Source organism: Grampus griseus, assembly GCF_964374135.1.
Source record: "Grampus griseus genome assembly, chromosome: 1".
Taxonomy (NCBI): Eukaryota; Metazoa; Chordata; class Mammalia; order Artiodactyla; family Delphinidae; genus Grampus; species Grampus griseus.
In genome coordinates this window covers 139,828,280-139,856,207 of record NC_139017.1, presented here as the reverse complement: position 1 = coordinate 139,856,207, position 27,928 = coordinate 139,828,280, and the positions used below count along the sequence as shown (strand labels likewise).

Here is a 27,928-nt window from a genome sequence, read left to right as displayed (position 1 = left end):
CTCCCCGTGTCCTCAGGTCCATTCTCTACTTCTGCGTATTTATTCCTGTCCATTTGTTTTTTTTTAGATTCCATGTATATGTGTTAGCATACGGTATTTATTTTTGTCTTTCTGACTTACTTCACTCTGTATGACAGACTCTAGGTCCATCCACCTCACTACAAATAACTCAATTTCATTTCTTTATATGGCTGAGTAATATTGCATTGTATATATGTGCCACATCTTCTTTGTCCATTCGTCTGTTGATGGACACTTAGGTTGCTTCCATGTCCTGGATATTGTAAATGCAGCTGCAATGAACATTGTGGTACATGACTGTTTTTGAATTATGGTTTTCTCAGGGTATATGCCCAGTAGTGGGATTGCTGGGTCGTATGGTAATTCTATTTTTAGCTTTTTTTTTTTTTTTTTTTTTTTGCGGTACGCGGGCCTCTCATTGTTGTGGCCTCTCCCGTTGCAGAGCACAGGCTCTGGACACACAGGCTCAGTGGCCATGGCTCATGGGCCTAGCCGCTCCGTGGCACGTGGGATCTTCCCAGACCAGGGCACGAACCCGCGTCCCCTGCATCAGCAGGCAGACTCTCAACCACTGCGCCACCAGGGAAGCCTCTTATTTTTAGCTTTTTAAGGAACCCCCATACTGTTCTCCATAGTGGCTGTATCAATTTACATTCCCACCAAGAGTGCAAGAGGGCTCCCTTTTCTCCACACCCTCTCCAGCATTTATTGTTTATAGATTTTTTGATGATGGCCATTCTGACTGGTGTGAGGTGATACCTCATTGTAGTTTTGATTTGCATTTCTCTAATGATTAGTGATGTTGAGCGTTCTTTCATGTGTTTGTTGGCAATCTGTATATCTTCTTTGGAGAAATGTCTATTTAGGTCTTCTGCCCATTTTTGGATTGGGTTGTTCGTTTTTGTGACATTGAGCTGCATGAGCTGCTTGTAAATTTCGGAGATTAATCCTTTGTCAGGTGCTTCACATGCAAATATTTTCTCCCATTCTGAGGGTTGTCTTTTCGTCTTGTATATGGTTTCCTTTGCTGTGCAAAAGCTTTTAAGTTTCATTAGGTCCTATTTGTTTATTTTTGTTTTTATTTCCATTTCTCTAGGAGGTGGGTCAAAAAGGATCTTGCTGTGATTTATGTCAGAGTGTTCTGCCTATGTTTTCCTCTAAGAGTTTTATAGTGTCTGGCCTTATATTTAGGTCTCTAATCCATTTTGAGTTTATTTTTGTATATGGTGTTAGGGAGTATTCTAATTTCATTCTTTTACACGTAGCTGTCCAGTTTTGCCAGCACCACTTATTAAAGAGGCTGTCTTTTCTCCGTCGTATATTCTTGCCTCCTTTATCAAAAATAAGGTGACCATAGGTGCGTGGGTTTATCTCTGGGCTTTCTATCCTTTCCACTGATCTATATTTCTGTTTTTATGCCAGTACCGTACTGTCTTGATTACTGTAGCTTTGTAGTATAGTCTGAAGTCTGGGAGCCTGATTCCTCCAGCTCCGTTTTTATTTTTCAAGATTGCTTAGGCTATTCGGGGTCTTTTGTGTTTCCATACAGATTGTGAAATTTTTTGTCCTAGTTCTGTGAAAAATGCCAGTGGTAGTTTGATAGGGATTGCACTGAATCTGTAGATTGCTTTGGGTAGTACAGTCATTTTCACAATGTTGATTCTTCCAATCCAAGAACATGGTATATCTCTCCTTCTGTTTGTATCATCTTTAATTTCTTTCATCAGTGTCTTATAGTTTTCTGCATACAGGTCTTTTGTCTCCTAAGGTAGGTTTATTCCTAGGTATTTTATTCTTTTTGTTGCAATGGTAAATGGGAGTGTTTCCTTAATTTCTCTTTCAGATTTTTCATCATTAGTGTATAGGAATGCAAGATATTTCTGTGCATTAATTTTGTATCCTGCTACTTTACCAAATTCATTGATTAGCTCTAGCAGTTTTCTGGTAGCATCTTTAGGATTCTCTATGTATAGTATGATGTCATCTGCAAACAGTGACAGCTTTACTTCTTTTCTGATTTAGATTCCTTTTATTTCTTTTTCGTCTTGGATTGCTGTGGCTAAAACTTCCAAAACTATGTTGAATAACAGTGGTGAGAGTGGGCAACCTTGTCTTTTTCCTGATCTTAGTGGAAATGGTTTCAGTTTTTCACCATTAAGAACAATGTTGGCTGTGGGTTTGTCATATATAGCCTTTATTAAGTTCAGGTTAAGTTTCCTCTTGCCTACTTTCTAGAGGGTTTCTATCATAAACAGGTGTTGAATTTTGTCAAAAGCTTTTTCTGCATCTATTGAGATGATCATATGGTTTTTCTCCTTCAATTTGTTAATATGGTTTATTACATTGATTGATTTGCATATATTGAAGAATCCTTGCATTCCTGGGATAAGCCCCACTTGATCAGGGTACATGATACTTTTAATGTGCTGTTGTATTCTGTTTGCTAGTATTTTGTTGAGGATTTTTACATCTATGTTCATCAGTGATATTGGTCTGTAGTTTTCTTTCTTTGTGACATCTTTGTCTGGATTTGGTATCAGGGTGATGGTTGTGATTTGTTTTTAAACAAGGCTTGTTCTGAAAGCTTTGCCCCATACTACACCATAAGCTGTATCAGGGCAGCAACTTTTGTCTTGCTCATCTTTGAATCTCCCACTCCCAGAAAAGTATCTGGCACATAGTAAAGCCTCAATCTAATATGCAGAAACCATTTGCTAATGGTCTCTCCTCATGCAACTCAATTAAATATCACATAAAAATAGGTGCTGGTTTGATATTCTTTAGCATAATCAGGTTGGCACAAAATAGAGACAGACTATTACACAGTGGTTAAAATTCCCACATATTATATTTTAAAGGCACCAGACCAAAACAGGATTTTTTAAAAAGTAGATCAATCACCTGTTGAAATGTTGCTTCCTCCAGTCCTGATCGACGGAACTCTGCAAGGATGGCTCTCAGGAAGCTCTGTTCCAGAACGGAGGAATTCCTTAAAGAAAATGAGGAGATGTGAATTCTCCTAAGTGGCTGTACCACCAACCCAAGGAAAGCCAAATAAAACTTCTCTGTGTCTTTAGAGAAGAGAGAGAAAAAAACTTGGGACTATTTCCTCCTATATTCCTATATGATTTGGCAAGGATTTCCCTTCCCCTCAAAGTCTCAAAATGATATGAAAAATAACACTTTGGAAGTAAGGGAACACAGCAACTATATTGGACATGTACCAGCACCCCCATTTCATGGTTGAGTATATCATTCAATGTGAGAGAAGTAGCTACTTCCTTCTTGTTTCCACAGCACTTTACTTCATAAACACCTATAGTGTAACTCAATACATGGTAATTATTCTCCTATTATACTAGGATTACATTTCTGTCTCTTTGACTAGACTATGCCTCTTAAGAAAAGGGACAGCACTGTCAGTAAATGCAGGTTGTATGAGTAAAAGCTTTGAAAGGGAAGCATGCTTCCATGGCCCTCTCCAGTGGTCTTCCAAGGGAGGTTCAGGGTCAGGAAGCAGAAGCGTCTTACTTGATGGCAGTGATGTATGACGATGAAAACATCTCCTCTACTGCTTCCAGCAAGTGGGCTGTAGTGACCAGGCCAGGGGAGTCGGGCTTCTGGCAGGAGAACTCACAAATCTCTGTGGCACGCCTACAAATGTCCAGGCAGCGTCGTGCATCTCCAGAGAGGGCTGCTACCTACAAGAGGGAACATTTTATTCCTCGAGAACCCCTTGCTGTCTCAACCCAGAAGAAAAACCAACTGATTCTGTGTTCAGATAAAAAGGAAGGGCAGGGCTGGGAATGGACTTAAGCATGAAATTAAGTACTTGGCCCTGGCTGGGAAACTGGTGGGAGCTCAGATATAAATTATTATACCGTCCGGGACTTTTCCCCCAAGTCCACACCACACCTCTGTCTTGGCCTTACAGATAATTCCAGAATGGAAGAGACAGAAATTCTCAACTTTATTTAATATTAGAAAAATGAAGAAATCTAAAAGAAGAGACCTTTGGCCCAAGATCATTACTGAACCATCTGGAGACACAAGGGTCTTGTTCCTTGCATGAAGAGAAAAAGCCAAGAGGCTGAGGTGGAGCCTATTTTGGAGATAAAGCCACGGTCTGGGGCTTCCCTGGTGGCGCAGTGGTTGAGAGTCCGCCTGCCGATGCAGGACACACGGGTTTGTGCCCCGGTCCGGGAAGATCCCACATGCTGCGGAGCGGCTGGGCCCGTGAGCCATGGCCGCTGAGCCTGCGCGTCCGGAGCCTGTGCTCCACAATGGGAGAGGCCACAACAGTGAGAGGCCCGCGTACCGGGAAAAAAAAAAAAGCCACAGCCTGAGCCTCCCTCACAGCATGTAATGAATTTTGGAAACTACCTGGTCAATGGCTAAATGAACCAGAATCAAGAGGGAAGGAAGCCATGAAGCTGGAGGACCCAGAGCAATCTGTGGTTAGATGAATTAGACCAACCCCCCATGCCAATGGCTCTGCTTTTGTGCCTGCCTTCCTTTCCATGTGCACAGAGGCTGGGCTCCCTTTACGGGGAATCCTATACTCTCTCCCAAGATGACATAGGAGGGCTCTTGCATTTTAAATTTAACTGTGGGAACTCCTGGAGTCACCATTGCCTGCAAGGATTTCTGTTTGTATATTCCCAGTGCTTGCCAGCAACCCCATCATTCGCCTGACAACCATCGCAGGCGATGACATCCTGCCTGATAGCGTCCCAAAGTAACTATTTTCTTCCAATTATAAAACATTAAGTTTAAAAAAGCAAAGCGTATAGGCATACACATGCATGCATGCGCAGGCATACACACACCAAAAACTAAGACATTAAAAGGAGTCATTTCTGGGAAGTGGGATTATAGGAGATTTTATTTTTTTATTTTTTGACTCTTTTTTCAATTGGGGTATAGTTGCTTTACAATGTTGTGTTAGTTTCTGCTGTACAACGAAGTGAATACATGTATACATATATTCCCTCCCTCTTGGACCTCCCTCCCCCCCATCCCACCCATCTAGGTCATCACAGAGCACCAAGCTGAGCTTCCTGCGCTATACAGCAGGTTCCCACTAGCTATCTGTTTTACACATGGTAGTGTATTTATGTCAATCCCAGTCTCCCAGTTCATCCCATCCTCCCCACCCCACCCCTCCCCCGTGTCCACATGTCCGCTCTGTACATCTGCATCTCTATTCCTGCCCTGCAAATAGGTTCATCTGTACCATTTTTCTAGGTTCCACATATATGCGTTAATATACAATATTTGTTTTTCTCTTTCTGACTTACTTCACTCAGTATGACAGACAGGATTATAGGAGTTTTTAAATGTTTTGTGTCTATTTCTGTTTTCAGAATTCAAATATAAGACATTCAAAACAAAAAACACTTTTCCAATAACCCAAGATGGAAACATGAGCACCAGCGTATATTATTCCCTCCTTCTAATCTCCCATATTCAGCTGGTGAGGATGTCCTGGGGATGTTTCCGCCCTATCACTCCTTTCCTCTGTGTGAAGCAGCACCATACAGTGGTTAATAGCAGGGACTCAAGGGCTGCTCAGAGGCCTAGAATCAAAGTGGACAGGTGACCCTGGGAGACTAGAAAACACCCAAAGCACTTCCCACTCTGAGGGTACCTGTGAACCTTGGCGACCGTAAGCACTCTTTTTGACTGCTTCTGGGGTGAGGAAGACAAAAGAAAAAGCTGGGGCCACCCAACATGGAATCTAAGAAAAGACCTTGCATAAACTTGGGACCCAACCTCCAGTATGAGGGTGAGTGAAAGACTTATCATGCAGAAGGGATGGCAAGAAAAATGGCCTGTTGTGACCTTGGCGTTAGGTGGGTGTAGGGTGACAAAAACTCACCGAGTCTTTGCAACCACAAGCCCTCACATGGATTTGTACCCCAAATTTATGTTCTCCTAAAAACCTCAAGTAGAGAATTTTGTTTAAAAATGGTCCCAGTTGGTAGTGCCCCTCAGTAACTGACAGAAGCACAAACAAACTAAATGAATTCAACTTCAGCCCAGGCCTCAATCAACTCTCAGATAAAGCTCTTAAGAAACATGAGTATACAGTTAAAAAAAAAAAAAAATCAAGACACAAAAAACAAGGAAACAAGGCCATACAGACATGTGAATCAGCAATCAACAGAAGTAAACCTACAAAGACTTCAGATATCGTAAGATAAACAATATAGGTATGTTTCTATGTTAAGAAATAAAAGAGAGGTTTGAAATTACAGGCAAGAGTTTTGGGTAAAAGCAGCAGCCAAGTTTGAAGTCTTCTGAAACCTTATTTAAGGACCAAAAGAACCTTAAATAAGAAAAGGAAGCAACTCGAGAGCAGTAAACAATACAATTCTGAAAGCTGGAAAGAAGTGGCAGGGTACTGGTTAACCTAGCAGACTGAGAAAGCCCATTCCTCAGCCCGCAGTGAGGAATCCAAGAACAAACCTAAGTTACACTAAAAATCTTCAAGATGCTCAGGAGCTAGTGATACTGGAACTGGAGGTAAAGGGGGAAGTTTGGCTAAAATAAAGAGGACTGGTTGAAAGTTAAGAAATGGATGCCCTAGATCAGGAGTCGGCAAACTATGGCCTACCACATGTTTTTGTAAATAAAGTTTTATTGTAACACAGCTATGTGCATTTGTTTACATATTATATAATACATGGCTGCTTTCACAACGCAACGGCAGAGTTGAATAGTGGTGACAGACCATTATGGCCCAGAAAGCCTAAAACATTTACTACTGGCCCTTCACAGAAAGTTTGCTGACCCTTGCCCTAGACCTCTCCCCCATTTCATGCTGTTGGTGAACATCAGGGCCACTGAGGGAGGGTTTAGGGCTCTGTGAGAAAATTTTATGCCTTGGTAATTTGTACTGTTTCCATAAAACTCTTTGCCCCGGAGATTATCCCTCTTATGTACCATGGCAGGAGACCAGAAATTTACTCTCAAGCAAGGATAAACAAAAGAGTCTCTGGACGAGTAACACTAGGTATTGTTGCAGAGGAGGGGATGTCCCTTACTAAATATAGATGGTTACTATTTGCATGCTGAATTTGAAGACCTCCACCCTCCCTGACTCCAGCCCACCTCCCCTGATCCTAGAACACTGCCCTGCAGGCAGGACAGGGGAAGCCTACTCTTTGAAATCTGACTATCCCAGAAAATATGGGAATAAACTAAAGATATTGAAATTGGCCCAATCAGATTACCCCTCAGCGAAGCTCTCGATGAACAAGCCCCACTTATATACTCAGAGCTCCCAATCAGCTCTGTAATCTCCACCCTTAGACATCAGCGGACCACAATGGCAGCTGGGGAAAGTCTAACGATGCAGGATAGAGACCAAAACCAACAGACAAAGCATCTTAGAGGAAAAGGGAGAAAACAACCTCAAATAAGTAGGATGGTATATAAAAGGACCATTCAGAGGAAAAAAAAGAACTTTTAGAAATTGCATGATTGCAGAGGTGGAAAACTCTACCAACAGAAGGGTTAGATAGTAACTTTGAGGATCTCTCTCCTAGAAAGCAAAGCTTGGAGATAAACACCATATCTCGCTCACCTCTGACCCTAATAGTACCCAGCTTTGAACAGGTGTTACAGACGTGTGTTGCTGCTATAGGCATTCAGAGTTCACATCGTTTCCAGTAAGAAACTAGAAATACGTTTATAACTGTTTTTAAGTGCTGAAATACTGTGGATGTGTGGTGTCTTTCATTCAGCTCAAGGTGGACATTTAACCTGAGCTGTTCCTCAGCAGCCTTGGAGAAGTCTTAGTGGAATCTCAATTGGCATTCTCCCAGTAAGCCTGGAGGGGGTAGGCATCCCACACTTCATATCTACCATGGAACATGCACCCTGCTAGGTACATTACAGACATGGTCTCATTTAATTCTCACAATGACCCTATGAGGTAACTATTATTTTTCAGAGAAGAAAACTGAAGCCCAGGAAGTTTTTAAGTAACTTTTCTGTAACCTTCCACATGCTTATTAAAGTATTAGAGCCAGAATTCAAACCAGGTTTGTCTACCTCACTCACTACGTTGCCCTTTTTCAAAGCTCCCTGAATCAATTAATCTTCACTTGTATAAAAGCCCACCATACTCAGAGCCTTCTAATTAGTTATACAATAAGAAGGTTAAGGAATTTTTCAGAATTTTGTTTCTATGTTTTGGTATTTGTTTTTACAGGACTTCCTAATTTTTTCTTCATCTCCAGAGCACCCAGCATAGGGCCTCACATGGGCAGGTACTCAGCAAAAACTGTCAGTGTGACTAGGAGCTCCCCAAAGGCGACTTACCTTCCTGGCTACCAACTGGATGGCATCATCCTCAAAGGCCTTTAAATGTTTGAGTCGGGACACCAGGATCTGTTGCAGTTGGCTGTGAGTATAGGGCTGGAAGGACATCCTGGTTAGACCCTGGGGAGTCAAGATGACAGAGGAACAAGTTCATGGATTTCCCACTCCAATAGTCCTGGTGGAAAGCCACCTGCAAGTCCCCAAACCTGATTTCCAAGTCCCATGTAACAATTTACACATTTCATCCCAGGACTACCACTGCTTCCAGCTCCTTTTGTTACTGACAATGGCCTGTGGGATCCTGTAGGGCAGTAGCTCTCGACTGTTTTTTCATTTAACTTAAAAGAATCTTCTATTCTACTGGAATCATTTACAAGTAGATCTGAGCAGAGGTGCTCTCGTCAGAGTGGGTGGGACGATCTTCACCTCTACAACATGCACCAGCTTGGCTCCCGGTGTCACTCCTGCTGAACCACAAGGTCCACAAGGGCAGAGACTGTGTCTGCCCCATTCACAGCCATACTCTGTGCATCTAACACTGCCTGACAAGGGTAAGCACTTAAGTATTTTTTAAAATAATTAAACCTTTAGGGTTCTGTGCAGTTTAAGAGTGCAGAGGTAGCAGAACACCAAGAAGATAGGTTTGCAGAAAGCCATGCAATGGTGACATATTTAATTCCAACTTAGTAATTATAAGAATTTCAGAAATCACATTTCTTACTTTTCCTATTTATTTTAGATTCCTATGTTTTCATTTTTGAAGAAACCCTTGGCCCAGCTTATGGGTCTGTAAGAACAGCTTGAGAAGGGCCCTACCAGTCGGCTGGACACCCGGTTCATCATGATGCGCTCTGGCAGATCCATGGTGTTGGCAATGGTCAGGACCACAAGCCGGGCCTCCTTGTGAGTGGGCCAGTCAAAGAGATTGTACATTACGTCTTGTTTCTGAGTCCACAGAAGGTCGAGCTGCCAGGAGATGGAGAGAGACGCAGGGTCAACCACAGAGACGGAGCCGGGGCCCCGGAGGGAAGCCTGTTACCACTGCTTTAGCTTCAGGTGCTCTCAGGTCACACCACCAGCAAGGACATCAATGGACACATGCCTCTCACCACCAGAGAATGGGCCAAAGTGAAGGAAGAAGGGAGCCAGGACTTGCCGCCCGCCCAGTATTTGCTCCCGGAACATTGCAATCAAGTGCCACGCCACTTCCTCTCCAGTCCTTCCGTAGGCACCTCCTTACCTCATCCACAAGCAGCACAGTGGTTTCCTGAGAGGACCCTCGAGTGCGGAATCGCTTAGCCAGCAGTTCTGCGGCGTGGTGAGCTGTTGCCCTGTGACCCGTCAGCTTCTGCATTGCGGTGGGGCGGGGTGGGTGGGGGAATGTGTGGTGAACTGTAAGGACTTTACTCCCCTGGGCTTAAAGTTAAATCTGCATATAGAGGAAGCTATTCAGCCTGAGGACTTCAGTATCCTACCCTCTGCCCTCCACTGGAAGGAGAAGAGAAGGCAGCAAGAGACAATAGTGTTTGAAATGCAAATGAGCCGCAGGCTGGCCCCAGAAGCCCCTTCAAAATCATTAGGGTATGTATGACTCTGTAACTGGACGTTGCTTGTTCCAAGATAACGGCTAATGAATGAAAAAGTGAGATGCAAACTTTGGCCCACCTCTGACCCCTTTTCCGGTTTGCCACAATGCCCGCTGTGTACAAATGGTTTTCACCATGTTGGTAAGTACTAGCTTCCAGAAATTCCTATCCAGCTCCTAGACTTCAAGGTCCTTGAGGGTAGGAATTCTGCCTTCCTTGTCCTTGCTACCTCTACACAAAGGACAATGCTTGGCAAGTTGTGAACATGTAATATGCACAAAATTAAGTAAACCTTTCCCTTTTCATGTGCCACCCAGAAACTGTATTTTCCAAAAAGCCCAAACAGGGGAATCCCTGGCAGTCCAGTGGCTGAGACTCCGTGCTTTCACTGCCGAGGGCCTGGGTTTAATCCCTGGTCGGGGAACTAGGATTCTGCAAGCCGTGGGGCCAAAAAAACCCAAAGACCAAAAGACAAACCAAAGAAACCAAAACAAAAAGCCCAAACACCATTGCTCACCTGCAAGATTTGCACATAGACTTGGTGGGGCTCTGTCAGCTTCATGCCATTGACCTCAATGTATTGAAAGGGAGGAACATCATTTGCTTGGGATGCCTGCTGCAGGCAGCGTATCACCTCGTGTACAGTGGCAGTCTTCCCTGTCCCAGGGACCCCGGAGATGTACATGCACCTGGGGCAAGAAGAGAAGACCCCGGGCTAGGTCTGTGCAGCTGCCTGACACTATCATCAGTTATGAATGAGTATGAGAATGTGTGCTGAAGGAAGGACAGAGGCCCCTGAAATGTGGAGGTGGGAGCAGTAAGGACCATCCTTGGAAGCTGATCAGAGCAGGACCTGTTTATATAGAACGATTCATTCTATAAGCAATGCTGTATGCCAAGTGCCCACCCAAAAAAGGCCAGTGTCATTTTCTCTGTAAGACAGAATTCTATAGAATTACTTTGACAACAAAAACTGCTTCAGAAGCTTAGGCTTCAGCAATGGCCTTGCCTGTTCTGACACCAGGGAAAGACCGCTTGGGTGAACTACAGCACCTGAGGTGGTACGCTAGCAGGGCCTTCTGCCCTGAGCATCCTGCTTCCTCAACATGACTCACCCTCCAGTATGGTCAAGAAGTTTGCTTTCCACAAAGTTGTATATGTCCTGGAATTCCTGTTCCCGACAGGGAAGAGACGCAGGTACAGCAGAAACATGCAGCCTAAAGTTGGTGGTAAATGAGAGAAAAGGAGGACTTTAGAAGCATTTTACTATCTACTCAATAATAAATGGAAAAGATTTATCTATAGTTTCTATTTGAAACCTTAATCTCACATCCAAGGGAATGCCTTCATTCTTAAACTTCTTCATTTGGCCTTTCTCTACCCAGACAAATCACCCAACTCAGTGCTTCTAACTAAGAGTACATATCACCTGGGGAGGTTCCTCAAATCACATGGGTGGACCTCATCCCACATGAGATTCTGATTCAGCTGATTTCTGGCAGGATCTAGGCTTATGTATTTTGAAAAAGTCCCCACGCAGTTCTAAAGGGTACCGCAACTGAGAAGCAGTGTCCTGACTCATCACCTTCCAACCCTGAGAAAGTGGTGGCAGTGGACTGCAGACTCCTCCCAGAGCCTGTCCACAGTAGCTCACCCAGACACTGCTTGAGGTTTCTTCTTTCTAGACACACACGTTCATCTTACTCTCTACCTTTATTATGTACACCAATGACTACAAAGCACTCCCAGCTCATCTGAATGAAAGCAGGGGCCCCCGAGCGGCGTCACCTCAGCCGGGCCTCCTCCAGCACACTGGTGGGCTCCTGGGCAGCCAGGTTTCGGCTGCGGATCCGGGGAGTGGCGTGACGTGGTGTTCTGGGCTCGGGCTGTATTCAAAAGACAGAACATTTAGATAATCAACAAGGACCTACTGCAGAGTAAAGGGAACTCTACTCAATATTCTGTAATAACCTATATGGTAGGGCTTCCCTGGTGGCGCAGTGGTTGAGAGTCCGCCTGCCAATGCAGGGGACACGGGTTCGTGCCCCAGTCTGGGAAGATCCCACATGCTGTGGAGTGGCTAGGCCCCGTGCTCCGCAATGGGAGAGGCCACAACAGTGAGAGGCCCGGGTACCGCAAAAAAAAAAATAAAATAAAAAATAACCTATATGGTAAAAGAATCTGAAAAAGAATGGATATATGTATATGTATAACTGAATCACTTTGCTGTACACCTGAAACTAACACAACACTGTAAATCACCTATACTCCAAAATAAAAAAAGAGAGAGACAGAACATATTTCAGAAGGAAAAAACAAAGCAAAACTCCATCCAGGATGCATCAGCAAATCTGATTCGTGATGAGCTGATAAAAAGAAAAGAGGTAGTGAATTCCTCTTAGTTCCTTCCTATATAAATTACCAAGATTCCCCCTTTCTCTCCTACATTACATATACATTTTGTTCATCGTCCAAACACAATTTCTTATTTCTAATTTACTATAGTATTAGGATTTGAAAACAATGTCAGTCTGAGGAAAGAATGAATAAAAGTATGGATTAAATACTTTTCAAAGTAAAATACTATCTTCAAAGAAAGGCAAATTATTAAAAAATCCTAAATACTCTGCCCAAATAGGGTACAGTAGCAGCATAAACTGGGTTTGATTCCTAAGATCCTCCTCTATTCTGCCCCCACGAGTTGCATTCACTGATTAATATAAAAAAGCATCTTTAAAAAATATAAATAAAAAACATCTTCCTCTAGCCTTCTTTGAAAATATGGTCAATCTTTAGCTCAGAACTTCCACGATCCACTACACGGTACTGGAAGAAACCTCCCTAGATTTTTCCACTTCGAACCATAGGGTCATTCAGTTTAGGCCCACAGACCGATTTCACCATTCTCTTTTTTTCCTTGCTGCTGGCTCATTAGAGCAGGCCTGCTACCCAGTAGTATTCATGGTGTTTCCACAAAGCACTCCCTTTTGTGGGGGCATTTCACCTACCCACCCTCTGCTTGTAGCCAAGCTATAAAGTGATAGTCTCTACACCTCTTCCCAAACGCAGAACAGCATTTAGACCCTGTTAACAGCTTAACATCTATTAACTCTGGAGAAAACAGGAAAATAATAACAAACCTTGCTGAGAAGGTTTTTTTTTTAAGGAAAAAAAGTGGACTTCTGACTCTTTTATTATGCTAAAGAGGCCCCTGCCCCACCCCTAAATCCCTTCTTCTGGGTGGGACCCAGGAGATGCAATCAAACCAGATCATCCGGGTGAGCTATTCTACAAGACTGCCTCGTCCAAAGCCGATCTATTGGATTTCCTTCCCTAAAGGTCTTTTCTTTGACTTCAACCCAAGCCCAATCACATTTTTCTTGATATGGGAAAATGGAGATCAGCTTTAGAAAGGTCCCTAATTAGGCATTTCTAAATTGTTCTAAAGAACAAGATGCGCTACGAAAAATGTTTCCTAATATACTAATGCCCTCACAATAACACTAATAAGTTAATGGCCTTGAAAAGTCATGTGATAATGAAACCAATTTAACTTTGTTTAATCCAAACATTTCTCAAACATGTTTGAACACAGTAAGACCCTCTTTTCTTAATAGCTTTCAATGCTCTGCTAAAGTTCCACAGAAAGCAGAGAGACATCCATTTACCTCTTCCATGTTTCACACAATTCATTCCCAACACCTAGTAGTGCTCCCTATTCCTCAAGTGCATTGAGTGGCACAACAAAACCAATGACACGGAGCACTGACTACACACAAAGCCCTCTGCCAGCTTTCAAGGGAAATGCAAAGATGAGGAGTCCGTTCTTACAGTTCTTGTCCTTCCCTCAGGCAGTCTGGCTATTGGCCATTTGGTTCCGTATCTTAAAAGGAACTTGGACTCAAATTTTATCACTGTCTACTGGGTTCATTTTCAGTCCTAGGGTTCACGTAGAACCTTTCCTCCATGAATACACAGGGAACTTTACTCAATACTCTGTAATAACCTATATGGAAAAAGAATCTAAGAAAGAATGGATATATGTATATATATATATAACTGAACCACTTTGCTGTACACCTGAAACACAACATTGTAAATCAACTATACCCCAATATAAAATAAAAATTAAATTTAAAAAAAAAGAACCTTTCCTCCATGAATACTCCAAGTGGCATAGCTTTGAATATGACAGACCTATGCTCAAAACCCAGCTGTTATTAGTTGTGTGACCTCAGTCACCACAATTTCTAAATTACTAGAAATAAACCTAAAAGAACCTTACGGTTTTCTTTGGTGTCTTGGAGGGGGTCTGTAAGGGTGACTTCATGGAAGAGCGTAGGTTCCTGGACACACTGCTGGGTGTTCTCCTTGGAAGAGGAGGTGTGGAAGCCTCTTCCTCCTCACTGTCAGAGTCTGAAATCTCGGCTACCGGCAGAAACTCTTCATCTCCTTGGTCACTTTTACTATTACCTAAAAACCTGAATGGTAGGACACATTATTTTCTGATATTTGATGTCTGAAGTCTACATAAGAAGCTCCTAACAGATCAGTGTGGATTCGAGGTATTGCAGAGTCTCTCCTGCAACGGAGCAATTTCAGATGTGCTCCTCTTCTTGGGCTCTTGCTACCGGGAAGCTCTATTAAGGGCTTTATTTATATTATCTCATTAAACCCTGCACAACTTTGTGACTTGTTTATTATTATTCCCATTTTATAGATGAGGAATCCAAGGTTTAGAAATGTTAAGTAACCTTCCCAAGGTTACACAGATAGTAAATGACAAAGCCCAGGTTCAAATCCAAGTCTATCAGAATCAAAGTTCATGCCCTTAGGCACCACAATAACAGTCTTGCTGGGTGTGACGATTATGGGGCCCTGGGAGCCACCTAAGGCCAGGGCAGTGTTTCTTGCCTCTTTCAAACTATGACGTTTATGTGAAATTAACATAATTCCAGACATACTAGGTAAAGGAGAATTTCCATGGATTAGCAAACAACAAACAAGAAATAAAAAGAGGATTTAAGAAATAGGATTATAGATTTCACAAATGGCAGGATGTTTTTATGCCTGCCAAGCAGCAGTCTTACCTAAGCTGCTGCCTAATCCGATTCAAAGTCAAGAGAGAGCTCTTTCTGCGGATACGACAACGGGGAGTAGAGGTAGCTTCATCCTGAACTGGTTCTTTGGCCTCCCTGCAAGATACCACAGCAAGGTTATGGAAAGCAGTTTGGGGCACCGGGGATCAGCAGCAGGACTAGAAGATAGTCAGGTAGCCTGATTGGCTCCTATTCTTTCTGCAGCTACTTTGGAAGGAGCTAATCACACTGTGCTAAAAAGTTTGTAACTGAAGTTTGACTCAAACCCAGAGATTAAAGTTTGCCAAAAGCTTATCATTTAAATCAGACTCATCACCTCTCCCAACTAGAGATCAGAACATACTAATCCTAGGCAGAGTTTCTTATCCTTTTTTAATTTCTGACATATCAATGAATTTACTGTCCACTCAAGGTTAGCAGAAATGCAGCCATATTTTCAATACAAAGCATTTATCAAGCAAACTAGGTAAGCCAGGTGCTGCAGTTTCTGAGCAGGAAACATTGCCATTTCAGGCTCGTCACATTCCCTGTGCAGCCCATTATTTATAAACATCGCCCAATGTCAAACTGCAGAGTCTTTTCTAGATGCATTATCTTCTTGTACTGTATGTATTTGAAAATGGCTTCCAGTTTAAAAGAAAAAAACCCAAAAACCTAAGAAAATCACTGTTAAAATGTGGCAAAGAGCCACAGCAAGTAATGAAATCCAGGACTGTGAAGCAGTTCAGGTTTGGGAAATTATCTTCTGGAGCCGTGATCCCCAAAGGACAGCTGGGTATATCAGAATCACCCAAAGAGCATCTCAAAATGCAGATTCCTGGGCCCAACGCTAGGAGGTTGATTTCCTACATCTAGGGAAAGGCTTAGAAATCTGTATTTTGGAAAAGCTGGTGATTCTGTGACACAGGCAGATTTATCAGCTGTGACCCACACTTTTCACATCGTGAAGGATCTCGATTTGCTCTGTGGGAGGCAGGGAAGCATCCCCAGTTACCTCTTTTTGATGTTTTCTGGTTTCAGAATCACAGAAGGCACCACCAAGGATTTCTGTCCCCCCCTGACAGGAGTAAATGTTCTTTCTTCACTAGTCTCTGTCGTTTTCAAAGCTGGGACTCGAGTTCTCAGGATCATGCAACCATCAGGTGAAGCCTTCTTGTCATCCTCGGCCCAACACTGCTGAATCTCTCCAGCTTTCTCTGGGGTTTTCAGAGCTGCAGATGAGTTCTGAGGACCATCAGGCTGAGACCTCTTTGAAGGCGAGGTGATCTCAGAGAAGGCCACTTTCCGTTTCATTCTTCCAGGAGACTCCAACGAGGCCCATGAAGTCTGCTGGGAAATCCTAGTGTTATGTGTCCTAGGGAAACCTAAGTTCAAGAGAAATCACCATAGACAATGTGTGAATTTTATAACTAGCACTATATACACCCCTAATATCTTTATAGATAAACTCATTCACTGAGTGATACAAAGACATGAATTATCCATATTTTGAATTATTCTATGCTTTCTTTTCCTGTGCCAGGTAGCTCTTATTATTTTTAGTCTCTCTCTTAAATTCTACGAGTAATTTTGCTAGCTAGAACCATAAGCCAACAGTTAAATGAGCCTTTATAGATAAATGTTCAGGTCAGGTTTTCTGTGAAGTAATCTACCAGAAGAGTGGTTCTCAACCAGGGTGATACTGCACATCCTCAGGCCCCATTCAACAACATCTGAAAAAATTTATACCAATGAGACTCTGTTGAGTAATACCAAGTCCTAGATTTTTCTTAACCCAGATTATATCTACCAACAGAGAGAAGATGGGTCCCCGGGGGTGGGGGTGGGGGGTAACCAACTGGGTTCTAAGAATACACAGAGCCACATTTGGATCTGCTCCTCTCTCACCATGACCAAAGGCACCAAGAACCTGGACATTCATTCACAGATAGCAATTGAGCTATTAAAAGATATGTGGGACTTCCCTGGTGGCTCAGTGGTTAAGAATCTGCCTGCCAATGCAGGGGACATGGGTTCGATCCCTGGTCTGGGGAGATCCCACATGCTGCGGAGCAACTAAGCCCGTGCACCACAACTACTGAGCCTGCGCTCTAGAGTTCACAAGCCACAACTACTGAGCCTGCACACCACAACTACTGAAGCCCACATGCTCTAGGGCCCTCATGCCGCAACTACTGAGCCTGCGAGCTGCAACTACTGAAGCCCACGTGCCTAGAGCCCTTGCTCTGCGACAAGGACGCCACCGCAATGAGAAGCTCGTGCACCACAATGAAGAGTCGCCCCTGCTCGCTGCAACTAGAGAAAGCCCGCATGCAGCAACGAAGACCCAACGCAGCCAAAAGTAACAGGGCAGATGATACACATAAACGTCTATAGTATGAAGTTTAAAAATTGTCCTAAAGCACCTAAGTGCTAATAAACATGGCTTTTGAGACAGACCTTGAAAGAAAGGCAAAATTTCAACAGAGTTGAAGGGGGAAGGAGGGGAATAAGTGGAGAGAATAAATGAGATTGATGTGAGCTAAGGCAACGAGGCAGGAAAGCACTGGGCAGAGGAGTTCACTTTAGTCACAGCACAGGGTGTGTGTGGAATAGCTGCAGACAAGGTAAGAAGTCATCTAGTACCTGTGTGGTAAATATGAGGGTAACTCATGTCTAGATTAATGTAAAAATGTCCCAAAGTCCTAGTCTCCCTCATGCCTCATTTCCCCATCTTTCTGTCAAAAACAATCCAAAATATTTTCATCATATCTGCCTCATCTAATTATGTAACTGTGTCAAGTTTAAATTTTTTACCCTAACTTTCAAGGTCCTACAAAATCAACAGTGAAAAAAACACTCAATTATTTCTAAATGGTGGTATTACAAATTATTTCTCTAGTAGTCTTCTGCATTTCCAAAATGGTTTATATGTTTATATTCAGCTCCTAAACATTTGTATTCTTGATAGCTCCTACTAAGGAGCTATCAAGAATGCAAATAACTTATACTCAATGAACTTGGCACATAAACAGAAAAATTAAGGACACATAATAGGATGAGGATGAGCTCTCAGAACAGCCATGGAGTAGCTTTCAGATATATCATTAGTGAAAAAAGTTAAAATGGAAAAGAATACATCCAGTATAATACCCTACTGGGTAAGAAAGAATGGGAAATAAAACTATAATAAAATAAAAATTATATGCATGTTTGTATATGACTGTGTGTATATATGTCTGTGTGTGTTTTGATTTACCTGTTGATATTTGCAAAAACCAAAGGAAAAATAAACCAGAAACTGATAAAATTGATTACCTACAAAAGATGAGGTAGAAACAGGGAGCAAGGGTAAAGAAAGGAATGGGGCTTATCTGAGTACACTTGTCTTAAATAGTTTTGACTCTTTAACTATGCTAATGTTTTAAATGTTTTGAAAATCAAAGATGGGAAAAGCCCTAGAATTAAACAGAAATGAAAGAACCTAACTGTATATCACCAATAAAATAACCATTGGTGGAAGAAAAAAATTTAATCAAAGTAACATTACTCCCTCAGTGGAATATATTCTAAAGGCATAAAAACTGCAAATCAATTTTGATTTGGAATTATGGAATGTGGGAAGGATGGAAAGAACCCCACAGTATAGATTAGAAGTATGAGTATGAATTTAAGAGTTTTAACACTATAACAAATATATATATATATATATTTCTTAACTTCTCCACTAAGGATCTAAAAGCAATGTCACCTTAGTAGCTAAGCTCTTGAAGAATTAGCTAATTACAGGGCTTAACATCACTAATCATTAGAGAAATGTAACAATGACATACTACCTCATACCTATTAGCATAGCTACAATCAAAACCACAGAAAATAACAATATAAAACAACATAATAACAAGATCTAAATAGTTGGTGACAATGTGGGGAAATGGAACTCTTGTGTGTTACTGATAAGAATGTAAAATGATGCAGCTGCTATGGAAGAGTACGGTGGTTCCTCAAAAAATTAAACAGAAAGGAAATTTTACCCCAAATAGCCAAAGCAATCTTGAGAAAGAAAAACAAACCTGGAGGCATCACAATCCCTGATTTGAAACTATATTACAAAGCTACCGTAATCTAAACAGTATGGTTTTGGCACACACAGATCGATGGAACAAAATAGAAAGCCCAGAAACAAACTCACATATATATGACCAATTAATTTACAAAAAAGGAGCCAAGAACATACAATAAGGAAAGGACAGACTCTTCATTAAATGATGCTGGAAAAATTGGACAGAAGAATTGAAACGTGCAGAAGAATGAAACTGGACTACTATCTTACATCATACACAAAAATTAATTCAAAATGGATTAAAGACTTGAATGTAAGGCTTGAAACCATACAACTCTTAGATGAAAACACAGGTGGTCATAAGCTCCTTGACATGGATCTTGATGATGATTTTTTGGATCTGACACCAAAAACAAAGGCAACGAAAGTAAAAACAAACAAGTGGGACTACACCAAACTAAAAAGCTTCTGGACATCAAGGAAACCACCAACAAAATGAAAAGGCAACCTACTGAATGGGAGAAAATATTTGCAAATCAAATATCTGATAAGGGGTTAATATCCAAAGTATATCAAGAACTCATACAATAGCAGGAAAACAAACAATGAGATTAAAAAATGGACAGAGGACCCGAATAGACATTATTCCAAGTGAAGCTATAGCAGATGGCCAATAGGTACACGAAAAGGTGCTCAATGTCACTAATCATCAGAGAAATGAAAATCAAGATGAAGTATCACCTCACACCTGTCAGAATGGCTATCATCAGAAAGAAAACAAATAACAAGTGTTGGCGAGGATATGGAGAAAAGGGAACCCTTATGCACTGTTGGTGGGAATGTAAATTGGTGCGGCCACTATGGATAACAGTATGGAGGATCCTCAAAAAGCTAAAAATAAAACTACCATATGAGGGACTTCCCTGGTGGCGCAGTGGTTAAGAATCCGCCTGCCAATGCAGGGGACACAGGTTTGAGCCCTGGTCCAGGAAGATCCCACATGCTGCGGAACAACTAACCCTGTGCACCACAACTAATGAAGCCAGCGTGCTCTAGGGCCTGTGTGCTGCAACTACTGAAGCCCACACACCTAGAGCCTGTGTTCCGCAACAAGAGAAGCCACCGCAATGAGAAGCCCATGCACCACAACAAAGAGTAACCCCCACTCACCGCAACTAGAAAAATCCGCACGCAGCAACGAAGACCCAATGCAGCCAAAAATAAATAAATAAATTTATTTAAAACAAACAAAAAACTACCATATGATCCAGCAATTCCACTTTTGCATACTTATCTGAAGTAAACAAAAACACTAACTTGAAAAGACAAATGCACCCCCATGTTCACTGTAGCATTATTTCCAATAGCCAAGATATGGAAACAACCTAAATGTGCATCAATGGATGAATGGATAAAGAAAATATGGTATGTGGGACTTCCCTGGTGGTCCAGTGGCTAAGATTCCGCACTCTCAATGCAGGGGGCCCGGGTTCAATCCCTGGTCAGGGAACTAGATCTCTCATGTCACAACTAAGAGTTAGCATGCCATAACTAAAGATCCCTCATGCTGCAACTAAAGATCCCACATGATGCAAATAAGATCCCATGTGTTGCAGCTAAGACCCACGGAGCCAATTAAATAAATAAATATTTTTAAAAAAAGAAATAAATGAAGCCAATCTTACATAAACTTTAAAAAAATAAAAGAAAATGTGGTATGTATATACAATGGAATATTACTCAGCCATAAAAAGGAAGGAAATCTTGTTATTTCTGACACAGATAGACCTTGAGGGCATTATGCTAAGTGAAATAAATCACACAGAGAAAGACAAATACCATAGGATTTCACTTATATATGGAATCTAAATTAAAAAACAAAAACAAAAATGAAAACCAAGCTCATAGATACAGAGAACAGATTGGTGGTCGTCAGAGGCAGTGGTTGAGGAATTGGGCAAAATGGGTTAAGGTAGCCAAAAGGTACAAACTTCCAGTTATAAAATAAATAAGTCATGGGGATGTAATGTACAGCATGGTGACTACAATTAATACTGTGTTGCATGTTTGAAAGTTGCTAAGAGAGTAAATCTTAAAAGTTCACATCACAAGACAAAAAACTGTAACTATGTATCATGACAGATGTTTCTTTTTTTTTAAATTGAAGTATAGTTGATTTACATTGTTGTGTTAGTTTCTGGTATATAGCAAAGTGATTCAGTTCTATATATATATATTCTTTTCCATTATGGTTTATCACAGGATGTTGAATATAGCTCCCTGTGCTGCCCAATAGAACCTTGCTGTTTATCTATTTTATATATAGTACTTTGTATCTGCTAATCTCAAACTCCTAATTTACCCTTCCCCCACCCCCTTTCCCCATTGGTAACCATAAGTTTGTTTTCTATGTCTGTGGATCTGTTTCTGTTTTGTAAATAATTTCATTTGTGTCATATTTTAGATTCCACATATAAGTGATGTTATATGGTAGTTGTCTTTCTCTGACTTACTTCACTTAGTATGATGATTTCTAGGTCCATCCATGTTGTTGCAAATGGCATTATTTCATTCTTTTTTATGGCTCAGTAGTATTCCTTTGTACACATATATATACAAATATATCACATCTTTATCCATTCATCTGTCAATGGACATTTAGGTTGTTTCCATGTCTTGGCTATTGTAAATAGTGCTGCTATGAACACTGGAGTGTATGTATCTTTTCAAATTAGAGTTTTCTCCAGATATATACCCAGGAGTGGGATTGCTGGATCATATGGTAACTGTATTTTTAGTTTTTTAAAGAACCTCCATACTGTTTTCCATAGTAGCTGCACATATGGTGATGGATGTTAGTTAAACTTACTGTGGTAATCATCTCACAATATATACAAATATCAAATCATTATGTTGTATACATGAAACTAATATGTTATAATGCTAGATGTCAATTATATCTCAATTTTTTAAAAAAGGAAATTTTGACACATGCTACAACATGATGAATCTTGAGGACATTATACTAACTTTATTAAACCAGTCAGAAAAGAATAAATACTGTATGATTCCACTTACATGAGGTATCTGGAGAAGTCAAATTCAGAGACAAAAAGTAGAATGGTGGCTACCAGAGGATGGGGCATGAGGGAATGGGAAGTTATTGCTTAATGGTTGGAGAGATTGTTTCGGAAGATGATGGGGATGGTTATACAACAATGTGAATGCACTTAATGCCACTAAACTGTACATTTAAAAATGATTAAAATGGGACTTCCCTGGTGGCGCAGTGGTTCAGAGTCCGCCTGCCGATGCAGGGGACACAGGTTCATGCCCCGGTCCGGGAAGATCCCACATGCAGCAGAGCGGCTATGCCCGTGAGCCATGGCCGCTGAGCCTGCGCGTCTGGAGCCTGTGCTCCGCAACGGGAGAGGCCACAACAGTGAGAGGCCCACGTACCGCACAAAAAAAAAAAAAAAAAAAGATTAAAACGGTAAATCTTATGTGATATATATTTCAAGAGACGTCCAATTAGTACTTGGCTCACTACTGCACTAACTCAATACTATAGCATGAATTAATATTTTATCATTTTCCTTTAGCCTCAGTATTGCCCACTGTGACCCATTTTACACTTACTGCTGAGCTCCAGCCTCTTCCTTGCCCTTGGGGTGACAGGATGGGAAGGAGTTTGGCGAGATTTGGAGGTGGAGTGCCTTGATTCAATCCTTTTGACCACATGTTCTGCTGTGGTCCAAGAAGGGCTTTCTGTACTTTTAGTTTTGGCTTCCATGGACTTCTGGCATCTAGGGTTGCCTTCTTGTAGCTTATCCAACTGTGCAAATAGTTCTGGAGGTAGTGGTTTGAATTTTTTCTCATTCCAAGATAGTTTAACAAAGAATGTCTTCTCATTTTTCAGATCCATAGGTATCACTTCATCTGGGGCTAAAGCTACTACCTGAATTTAGGAAGTATGGATGATATAAAGAAATAAGAACCCAAAGAGTCAACGAAGGCTCTATGAGAGCTATGATTAAAGAGCATTTAAGTCTGCATTCTTAACCTGGAACAATTACTTTTCTAAACAGAGGCATGGACATGGCATAGCATATTTCCACAGAGTCCTCCTTGCTGATATCCATATCTCATGTTTTCTTTTCTAGTCCATTCTATTCACCCATGCCAAGTTTCCCCATAAAAACTTCTCTAAGCATGCCCCCCTGCTCAATAGTCTACAATGGCTACCCACTCTGCAAGATCAGATTACTTAAACTGATTTTCACTACCTTCTAAAATCTGACCCCACTTTACCTCCTGTGTGCTCAGTGCTCTTCAAAAGGGCTTCCCACCACTAGTCGAGCTTGGCTTGTCACAGTCCTCCTCATTCCCACCATTGTGCTCCTGCCTAAACATGCCCCCTACCTTTCCAAATCCACCCATCTTGCTGCTTCAACTTCTACATCTGCCTTTCACCTCTTCACTCATTTAACTCAGAGATAAATTATTCTGTGGCACATGATATGCTGGGCCCATAGAGTAGAAAAATCTGACTATAGTCATGCCAAGCCATGGTCTCCCTGCCCTACCAACCACCTAGTCACCATGTGACCACACTTCACATCCGGATCTAATCCCATTTTGGGGGCCTGAAGTAGCTTGAGAAATAACCCATATCCTAGTCTCCAAACCAGTGTCTCAATTCAGCCTACAACTCTTTAAACCTGATTTATCATAAAATCTCATAACACACGTTTGCCTGGAGCAATTACACTCCTTGTACTGATTCACTCAAGGTGAAGTCCTCATTTAAGCAAGGATATTCAGCCTCAAAGTGCTTTATGCCTGCCACAATCACAGCTAAATATAATTTCCCACTGAGATACACCTGCTAAGTCCTGCTCATCCCTCAGGTCACAACCTAATGTCACTTCCTCCAGGAGGCTCCTAACACATGGTAAGTGCTCTCGATAAATATTTGTTGTTGAAAGGAAGCAGGCAGGCAAGCAGAGGAGGTGACAAACAGGAAAAATGCGTTTCCGTGAGGTAAATGAGAGCCAGTAATAAGCTTAGGAATCAGCCAGAAATAAGCTTCAGGATAGAACTGAGGATCAAGGCATCACCTACCTGCACGTGGCCAATGATGGTCTCGGCATTAATGTTGCTGTTACAGGCAGGGTAATCATACCAGAATATCTCTTGTGCATCAGGCTTCCGGCCCAGCAAATGCTGTTTACAGACAGGGACTTCACAGAATCGGATAAACCATTGTACTCGAGCACGTTTCTTGGAATAAGGTTCAGAATCTAGGGAGGGATAGATGGAAAAGGTAAGGTTAAAGATAATAAACGTTATCTTAATCCTCACAGTAATCCTACAAGGTAGGTACTATGGCTGTCTCCCTTTTACCGGTGAAGTGATCACATTTCAGGGCCCTTAAATAATTTGTCAAAGGTCACAAGACGAACCAGCGGCAATCTGACTACACCCAGCACCCACGTTCTTCTCACTTTGCTCCACGTCCAAATGGTGCTATCGGTCATCACATAAATTGTATGAGGCATTTGAGAGGAGCAATTCTAATCACAGTTACTGAACAAATTTTGCAAATCAAAACAAAACTCCTAGCAAGACTCAGAGCATCAGCCACTGAGATGACTTCTGGCAAACATATGCTTGCAATCTTCAGCTTTATCATCATAATATACCATTAACATCACTCCATACCAGTGTTAGCTCCAAGTGAAAGGACATGTACTCATTAGTGCCACCATCATCACTGCCTCTTCTCTTCCTTAGCTCTCTTCAGAGAAAGACTGAAGCCATCCAATGTAGCACAATACATGGTTCTAAAATCTATACACAAAGGCCCAAACCTCAAATACAAAAGCCCATCCTGCTGATGTGCTCTCCCTGGTGGATGTTAGTTTGATGAAGTTTTCCTCCATACTTGTTGAATATCCTCCCTATCTCTATAATGTAAAGTACCTTCATCCACTCTATCAGTTCCTTCTTTTAGGCATACAAACTGCCACAGGACTAGGACTAACTTCCACATACGCCTCTCCTAGCTTTGGAAAGAAGCAGTTTTGTAATAGTTTAAATTACTATCCTTTTTCATCTTCCTTTCGGAGTTCCGCTCCATTCCCACTTTTCTGTGCTCTTCTCTGGTCTGCAGAGGGCTAACAGCTGAGAAAATCAGCTGCGGCTGTGAGTGTGGCCTTGCAGGCACCAGTTCACACTACCTTCCCTTTTGCTCCTCTAGCCTTAAGGGTAGTACTGGCTTTCTGCACTTACTGATCTCTGGGAAACACCACTGTTCGCTTCTCCAGCCTTTTCAACACTTATACACAAGTCCCTCTGGGTAAATAAAACACCTAAAGTGTTTCTGTTTTTCTGACTGAACGTCAATCAAGTGATACACCTACCCAATCCAATTTACTGCCTCCCTAGTAAAAGTAACTTTGCATTTGCAAAGTTACTAACTTCCTCATGCCAAAATTTAAGGACACGTCTCTACTAGAGTGCAAATCACCTATTATTTCCTTTCCTCCTTCTTCCTAAATCCATCCTTTCTCTCCACTCCAACAATCCTGCCTTCATGGCCATTCTTACCCCCTCCTAAAAATAATGCAAAAGCTAAATTCTTGAGCCCTCCATTCCCATTTTTACCCAATATTGCTCTAGTGAGTAAGGACATTCACTAGGTGGAAGAGGGTACAGCTGGTGCTTAAGTGAGCCCATAGGCACACCCTATATACTGCTATGAACAGAAGAATCAGTAACCACCCCTGTTCCCACCACGGAGCACTTCCCAATCATTAGTGACAAGGAATACTTTTCATTCCAGCCCCAAACTCACCGTCTTCAAACAACTCAACCAATTTAGCAACATACGGATTTTCATCATCATCCCCTTCAATCAACACAAACTGTCCAACCTGGAGGTCAATCTCAGGCAAACGACCTTCTATTTTCACACTCATTTCTCTAGGAAATAACAGAGAAACATGTTAGGAAATCTCTTAGGGTGGGCCAAGCTCTTCAGACCCCTGGGCACAGAGGAATATGCTCTGTAACTAGAAAACCCCCTGAATAGTTTCTCTCTTCTGACCAATCCTACTAGAAACCAATTTACCAGTAAAATCACAAGCAAGAGTAGATAACATGAATTGAATGAATTGTTTTAGCATGGGTGATTAATCCAGAGGACTTAGGATGAACCCTAACTTCTCTCAGTTATTGACAAAGAACAACAAAGGCTTCCTAAGACATGAAAGCTGCCCAGTAAAAACATCAGATTGTTCAGAGATGTCTTGGGCTAAGAGGTGTAGTAACAACATCCATCCTACCCTGTTATCATGCAGAGTTATACAGAACCTATCTTAAATAGATATGACATTATCATACATATCAAATTTTATTAACCTGACATAATATCTTCCTGTATCACTAGCTGCTATATTTATGCTAACATCTTCTTCCATCAAACAAACCCACACCCCCTTACAATCAATTCATATTCACTGTCCCTCAATCCTCAACCTATAGTACCTAAAACACCCTGGATACAAGTTATTAACAGCTCAGCTTGAAGAAGCTATTAGTTCCAGTCCACCAAAGGACTCTATCACTCACTTGTAGGTTTGGTAGTGCAGTTTTCGATCCAATGGCTTGCCAATCCATGAATAAGTTTGTCTGGTCCTCAGCCTTGTAGGACGGTAGGCCATGGCTCCTGTGTAAAAGTCACTAACTCTGAGTTAACATGACATGCTCTGATGGATTCTAGGGAACAGTCCCTGCTTTCAATGGGTTCAGCCTTCTTTTCTGCCCCTGCTACACTCCCACACATTTTAGACTTAGGAAAAAAAAAACTTTTTTGAGGAAAAAGTCAAGCTCTGTGAAGATCAAACACAGGCAATTCAATATCATCTGGTACTATGCCTTATCTCTTCCTATCCAGGGAAACAGAAAGGTCAAAATGTAAAAAACTATAGATGTTTAGAAGTACTTACTAGGTACAAGACACAATGATAGATGTGAAACATCTAATAATGTGAAACTAAAAGACAGTGATACAGTAGTTGTAAGTATCTTTATAACATTTATAATCTAGGTAGGGATAAAATATAAACACACGAAAGGACAACTAACAGTGCAAAGAGCCAAGAGAAAGCCAGAGAGACTACTGCAAGGTAGAGGACCAGGCTTGTGACTGTTCAGGGAGGAACGACTTCTTAAAGGGGTTTTCTAAAATGAATGTTAAATAATGGGTAGCTATTGCTAAGATGGATGAAATGAGGGTTTCCAAGGGATGGAGGCAAAAACATGCAAGGGGCATTTGGGGGAATGGCAATGGATTTTATCAAATGTATCATTCCACTTACCTTAAAAACAAAACAAAACAAAACCCCAGGGTCACTAACCTGTTCTGCTCTGGCAGTTGGAAGCGGTCTTTTTCTTTGCAGCTGATAGGTCCTAGATATTAATATTGTGAATAGCTGAAAAGAAACAACTATATTAAAGTACACGGGAAAAAAGACATTTTTACTGACAATTCTGAAATGAGAATGAAAACTCCAAACATATTTGACAATCCTCTTTACAATATGGAAGCTACAATCTATGAGTCCTAATAATAATGCCAACTCATTATCTTAAGTTTAAGTTATTAAGAAAACAATCCTTTCCTCTAAATTCAATGCCTTTCTTATAGAGCTAAAGTTTGACAAAACTGGGGTTTAAAAAAAATTTTTTTTTAAATCCAGTCTGACAGAATTTCTCTGAATTACTGATAGAGGGACCAATAATTTCAGTCCATGTTGAAAACAACAGAATTAGAATAGCATTAT

The 27,928-nt window shown here is 41.5% G+C and overlaps 1 protein-coding gene across 1 annotated transcript in view; it reads right to left on the bottom strand.

The window, feature by feature from the left end:
• The window catches only part of ORC1 (origin recognition complex subunit 1), a gene marked incomplete at its 3' end in the record, with an annotated part of 29,068 nt that extends 1,489 nt beyond the window's left edge, over window positions 1-27,579 (bottom strand). The window contains exons 1-16 of the mRNA XM_082659058.1: window positions 27,503-27,579; window positions 26,715-26,811; window positions 25,939-26,066; window positions 24,204-24,382; window positions 22,715-23,037; window positions 16,032-16,391; window positions 15,029-15,133; window positions 14,224-14,419; window positions 11,727-11,824; window positions 11,054-11,155; window positions 10,456-10,627; window positions 9,593-9,700; window positions 9,169-9,318; window positions 8,353-8,472; window positions 3,553-3,722; window positions 2,923-3,010 (exon numbers count right to left, since the gene is read on the bottom strand). Of these exons, the coding sequence (XP_082515184.1) occupies window positions 2,923-3,010; window positions 3,553-3,722; window positions 8,353-8,472; window positions 9,169-9,318; window positions 9,593-9,700; window positions 10,456-10,627; window positions 11,054-11,155; window positions 11,727-11,824; window positions 14,224-14,419; window positions 15,029-15,133; window positions 16,032-16,391; window positions 22,715-23,037; window positions 24,204-24,382; window positions 25,939-26,066; window positions 26,715-26,806 (2,391 nt within the window). The 5' untranslated portion in view covers window positions 26,807-26,811; window positions 27,503-27,579. The remainder of the gene's footprint in view (window positions 1-2,922; window positions 3,011-3,552; window positions 3,723-8,352; window positions 8,473-9,168; window positions 9,319-9,592; window positions 9,701-10,455; window positions 10,628-11,053; window positions 11,156-11,726; window positions 11,825-14,223; window positions 14,420-15,028; window positions 15,134-16,031; window positions 16,392-22,714; window positions 23,038-24,203; window positions 24,383-25,938; window positions 26,067-26,714; window positions 26,812-27,502) is intronic.
• Window positions 27,580-27,928: the final 349 nt, after the last annotated feature.